Raw genomic sequence first — 6299 nt, 5'->3', positions numbered from 1 at the left:
AGAACAAAACAGTGCATTATTGGAAACGACCCTACTTTCCAATGAGATAAAAACCAACGATTTGGAAATTTCGCCATTTGACTGCGTCTCATCCCATACGTTGAATGTAGAGGAAGATGAGTGTTTAGAGAACTTATCAGCTAAAAAGCAGACCTCCGAGTTGACAGATGTGCCTCTGGTAGTTTTAGTGGATGACGGTCATCATTTAGATTCGGGTCGTACATCGCAATCGTCCAAGTGGCATAGTGGAATAGAAAACACAAATATTGTAGGTAAAGTAAAAAATGAACTTCGGCATCAAAGCAATGATGATGTCAGCGTGAAAGTCGTTGGTGTACGTAACAACTTGATATTCACAACTCAAAACTTATCAGACGATCAAGGCGAATGGAACAATGGCCGTTCTCAAGCTAGGCCTTTGTCGATAGCAATTGCCCAGAATGCAGATCAGGTGCTTCCTGTTGACAGACAATTAGCCTTGAAAAGGGAAACACAAACAGTGTCTAGATACGTGAAATTTCAGACTATGGTCCGAAAACTGATGAGAAGACGAAGGCGCTGTGATGTAGTTCCCATCTGCGATCCTCCAGTACCGTTACCGATAAGTGCCAGCGGTAGCTCTGTTAAAGAGTTCTCAGACACAATAAAAGATAGTCAACCCATATTGACTCAATGCAGCACGTATACTGAATCGAAAACCCGAGTGAACAAACCTGAAAATGAACATAACTCTCCCGTAGAAACCAACGAATGCAACACGTCTGGCTTTCATATCGCTACAAACGTTAGCACCAAAAACATGGACGTCATCCACGAGAATGCAAAAGAGCTGGAAGCATCCAAAAGGGTCACACAAAAAGATAAATCTGTATCTAAGAACATCATGACTGCGGCTCTTAGTCCAGGGTTAAAACTAGACCCTTCCACTGGAAAAGCCGATCTTGCCACACCCATAAAAACCCCTGAGCCCAACAGCTCCGAGAGGGTACAGGTTGTTGAGATGGACGGGACTGTGCATCTAGAAGTTGTCAAAGCGGAAGCGACTGGGGCAAGCGCGGAGGGTGCAGTGTGTTTGATGAACCCTCGTAATAGAGAGCAGGGCCGGCGGCGCGTGGAGCTGAAGGCAGCGCTTAAAGTTGGTCTGCTCTTTCTCTGTTTCGTCTTCCTGTGGCTTCCTCTTCCTGTAACGGTTCTGGTTATGCGCTTGATGGCTGGCTGGAACTACCCTACCTTGTTGGCTGTGCTAGAAGTTCTGGGGGCACTGGCGACAAGCACGGCCGCCGCGGACCCGATACTTTACGGCCTGCTCAACAAGCAGATCAGGTCCGCTTTTCTTGGCCACGTAAAAAAACTGAAAAAGTACGTCTGTGATCTGAAAAACCGGTGCAGGAATACAGTAAGAAACAGTTAGCGCCCCCCACTGTGGGAGCATTAGTTGACTACACATACAATGCGATATTTCTAATTTGTAAACAAAAAAGCGTTCGCTTTTTATATTGACAAAAACAGGCTGTCTTTGTCTTCTTGTTGTTTTGTTGGGTTATTTTCAAAAAGAGTTGTTGAATATTGACCGTTTTATGGCTCATTGTGAGTGTGATTCTAAATGAGCGTTTTTTTATTTCTCTCAATCAGGCTTTGATACAGCTCTTACATGTAATCACAACCTGTTAACCAGAGATTTGTCAAGACTATTATACACGATTGGCGATTTTAGGGGTTGTTAAGAGCGTTCCAGAATCTGCTGAAAGGTATTCCCAGAAAACGCTGGGATATATTGTTTGACATTGCAGTATCCGCCAGAAAGGGCAGATAAAAAAGATGGATGAAAGGCATTTTGCTGCACAATACTGAAACAATTTGCATGATAAAAGGGGTATTAATGTCAAGTTTGTTTTGTTTGTTTGTTTGTTGTTGTTTTTTTTGTTGTTGTTGTTTTTTTTGGGGGGGGTTATTTTGCTAAGTGTTTTGCTGCGCTCGCAACTGCATAAGGTCGTATGAGCGCGAGGGACACACCAATCATTCTTAGTTGGTAGGAAATTTAGAATTTTGCGGCCGAAGCCTACTCTTATCAATTTTGGACCACCAAGGGACCTTTAACGTGCGCAACTTGCACACGGGACCTCCAAGATTTTTCGCCCTTGTCCGAGAAGGCTAGGTGTAGATGTTTCGTACCAGAAGATAGGGGGTGTGGCTGAAAGACAGCAGTAAAGAGCCACGGAGTAGCAGTAGAAAGGCTGCAGAAAGAGTCAGGAGCCTAGTGGAGGGGGTAAAGGAGGTGAGGGGTGGGGGGAGGAGACGAAAGCAGACGACAGAATATTGCAAGAGAAAAGGAAAGAAGGTGAAAGGAGACAATTTTTAGAGAAGAACATTTTTCCGTCGCTACCCGGATTCGAACCCGGGACCTTTGAATGAGAGGCGAACACCTTAACCTCTAGGCCACGAGAGCCCCCGTTAAGTTTGTACTGTTCAAAAATTCTAGATGTATGTAACGAAAGGGAACGACAATGGTTGCACATGTGGAAGCAGGAACTTTTTCGGGAATATTCTTCTCAACTCTACATGAGCGGGGGGGGGGGTGGTTTCAATAAAATTGAGCATAACGCTGAAGATCTCCAAACGACTATGGCTGGTCAGTGGATACGCTTTCAATATTTTGTAAAACGTAACATTCCTTCTCTCTTGTTCACTGAATCTTTGCAATAGTTTAAAAAGAACGTTTGCAAGAAAAATAAATCGGTCTGTTCAGCACACAATGAATAGGAAGTCAAAGATAAATATTGCATCTTCCAATCTAGAAATACTAAACCTTTGTGAAAAGGAAGATATTATATGTGTGCTATTTCACGAACAGCATTAGTAGTTGTATATTATGTTAGACTGCAGCGGAATTATTTTTCCCCAGACTGCTCTGGTGTTCAGCGGATGGAGTCTGTTCTTTTTTCCTGTAGGTTTTTTGTTTGTCTGTTTGTTTTTGGGTTGTTTTTTGTTTTGTTTTTTGCTTGCTTGTCTGTTTGCTTGTGTTACACTTTGGTAGTGTATTGTCTAAGAGAGTATCCAAATATTTGTGTTACTCATGAATGTTTCTTAAAGGAACACTCTCAAAGACTATAATGTTCCATCAATATTAAATACGTACCGCAAAACACAAGCTAAAAAACTTTTTAACTATTATGAAAAAGCTTATAGAATCAGATAGATTATACTATAGCAATGCCTGCTTCAAGAATGCTTGTTTGAAAAATCCCATTACAAATAATGCTTGCAAGAAGACTTTTTCCTGAAATCTGCTTTGACATTTATTGTAAGAATAAAAAGTGAAACAAGGTGGTACAAAGAAAGGGACAGGGAGGACATCGTGGAACAAGGTGGTACAAAGAAAGGGACAGGGAGGACATAGTGGAACAAGGATATGCAGAAAGAGGTAGAGGAGAGAAAAAAGACGATAACAACGTGGAGAAGGAAGGTACAAAATCATATCATATTGAAAGGCAATAAAAAACGCATCCCTTTCATAAGTTATAACAGTTCAATGGGAAAAATGAAAAAGCGTGCAATTTGTGATATGATTGGACTCGTGAATCGTCAGCAATAACGGTGAGTATTAATTGTCCAAAACCAATGCAGATGAAACGTGGATTGGAAATATTCATTAATCGCGTGCGAGCACGTGAAAATGGTATCCCTATTATGTAAAACTAAAGAATACATAGGCTGAGTACAAAAAGGCCATTGTACAGTTTCAGAAAAACACAATTCGACAACTATATTCACGATCAAAAGAAACCGTATTATTCTATTTTACAAAGACAGAAATGAGTTTTCTTGATTGTTGAAGTATTTGATACACCCAATGAACAAGCCGAAGTGAACAAAATCAATTAAATTAACACACTTCCCCAGTTATCAAAACCGGGTCGAATCGGAGAGAAGAATTTCATCTTGTGCATTATGCCAAAAGTAGTTTTTAAATCTGACTGCCCCCCCTCCTCTCTCTCTCTCTCTCTCTCTCTCTCTCTCTCTCTCTCTCTCTCTCTCTCTCTCTCTCTCTCTCTCTCTCTCGCTATGTATATATACCCAGCGGCAATAGAAACGCTCCACATTGTCTTTTGTAACTGCGCCCTTGTTCACGCGAGCGATGGCTCCCCGCTGATCTTTTTCTTGAACAAAAAAATTTAACTATAGGGCCATTTGGCCCACATGCAAATTAAGATCTTTTGTGACTTATGAAATCGTCTAAATTGTGTTTTAGACCAACACATTAGCGATTTTAGAACCGAAAAAAAACCCAAGTTACATACACATTCCAACTGGTTTTGGTTATTTAAAGTGCTATACAAGATGCCAAGGTAAAACCGAGAGGAGCGCTGTTGGACGATTGGAATACTGACAGCTGTACTATGGGCCCGTGGAGTGGCGTGAATGCTTCTTTGCTCTTATCCTACCATCAATATCCCGAAAGATAGGTTCCTAGTCACTGGAGTTACACCTGACAGACTCAGACTAGGCAGACCACAGGTCGATACTGCTCAAGAAGATAGACAGATACTGCTCTGGCATCATCGAGATCGCTTTCTCTCAACGACTAGCTCTGCACGTCAAGTTCATACTGACACTGGAAGAGCTATCAGCGAAAGAAGGATACAACGGCGTTACACAACACGTTTGGACATGAGTGAGGCGGCCTAATAATTACCAATGTCTGCCATCTTTCCTAGAATTACAATCAAAATGACTGGGCATACGTTACATTCTTCTGGGATGGAGTTCTCTTCTCGGACAGATTGGATATATAAAGGAGCGAGAGAGGGAGAGAGAGAGAGAGAGAGAGTTTGAGTAAGGATGAGCACATCGACACAATTATGGTCATTTAGTGCTTGGACAGACAGACAGACACAACAGAGGGAGAGTAAAGAAGTAGGACCACCTGTGCCCCCACCCCTCACGTCCCAGAAAAAAAAGATGGAGAGAGAAAGAAAAGGGAGAGAGATAGAGGGAGAGAGAGAGAGAGAGAGAGAGAGAGAGAGAGAGAGAGAGAGAGACAGAGACAGAGAGAGAGACAGAGAGAGACAGACAGACAGACAGACAGACAGACAGACAGACAGACAGACAGACAGACAGAGACAGAGACGGAGACAGAGACAGAGAGAGACAGAGACAGACTGAGAGAGAGAGACAGAGACAGAGAGGAGGGAGACTAGCAGACTGCTACATGCATAAAATAGATGGAGCGGTCGCAGCGAGACGATGTGGGGTTGAATATCGTCCAACCACAAGACCTAACAGTACATTTCCAACGCTACAGTCGACGCCAACAAGTACCATAATGCTCTCCAGACGTACATGTACCTGGTTCTCTTCTTTCAAACCCACAGACGTGTGCACACATTCCAAAAAGACAACAAGCGCCCACACATTGTCCACATTGCCAGTGTAAAGGTGCAGTATCTACAGTAGCAAAATGTGAATGTTCTGCCATTACCAGCCTACACGCGGACATGTCACATGTAGGCCTCATAGTGAGCTCCCAAAATGACATTAACATAGCCCAACAACTGAAACATGCATTGATTCAAGAGCGGAACGGACTGCCACAACAATTAATTTAAAACAAGAAAAATTAACTGACTCGATTAATGTACAGAGTAAAGGTCCGGGTGACTTTCAAAGCCCAGACCTGAGTGCATGGAGTCACCGCGCGTATAGTTCTTTTTGGCTTTTGGTTTTTTTTGGGGGGAGACGGTGTAATTGGGGTGGGGGGGGGTTGTTTGGTTGTTTATTTTTTGGCGGGGGTGGGGGTAATTTGTTTTGTTGTCTTGCTAGTGTGGGTGTGAGTGTATGTGTTATTGTTATGTGTGTATCTATACGTGAACAGACAGAGTGGGTACCGATGCGTCGTCACGATTTGGAACACTCGTGGGGGCGAGAGAGAGGGGGAGTGACGGAAGGAGGGAGAGAGAGTGAGAGAGAGGGAGAGAGTTAGAAAGAGAGAGAAAGGTCTGAATGTTTTCACCACCATCAACACAATTCGATTAATTTCGAGGTGAGATGGAGGGGGGCAGAAAGAGGGAGAGAGAGAGTGAGATGAATTGGGGAGAAAGAGAGAGAGAGACAGGGAGACAGAGAGACAGAGAGAGAGAGAGAGAGAAGAAAAAGTGGAAAGATACTGTTAGTTTGTCAACATGTACGCGTATACTTTTTTCATCTTCTTGCTCCTCTCGAAACTGTTGTTAGTTCGAAAGTCAACCGAACACCAATGGACAAGCAAAGACATGTGAAAGGGTTACATAGTGATTGCCATG

The 6299-nt window shown here is 43.0% G+C and overlaps 1 protein-coding gene across 2 annotated transcripts in view; it reads left to right on the top strand.

Moving 5' to 3' along the window:
• The window catches only part of LOC101846655, a 77985-nt gene extending 76477 nt beyond the window's left edge, over positions 1–1508 (top strand). For both annotated transcript variants that reach the window (XM_005099582.3, XM_035970091.1), the window contains exon 4: positions 1–1508. This exon is cut by the window's left edge and continues 1176 nt beyond it. In XM_005099582.3, the coding sequence (XP_005099639.1) occupies positions 1–1411 (1411 nt within the window). In that variant the 3' untranslated portion in view covers positions 1412–1508.
• Positions 1509–6299: the final 4791 nt, after the last annotated feature.

The sequence above is a fragment of the Aplysia californica genome, unplaced genomic scaffold (assembly GCF_000002075.1).
Source record: "Aplysia californica isolate F4 #8 unplaced genomic scaffold, AplCal3.0 scaffold00218, whole genome shotgun sequence".
Lineage (NCBI taxonomy): Eukaryota > Metazoa > Mollusca > Gastropoda > Aplysiida > Aplysiidae > Aplysia > Aplysia californica.
This window is presented reverse-complemented; position numbering and strand designations above follow the sequence as displayed.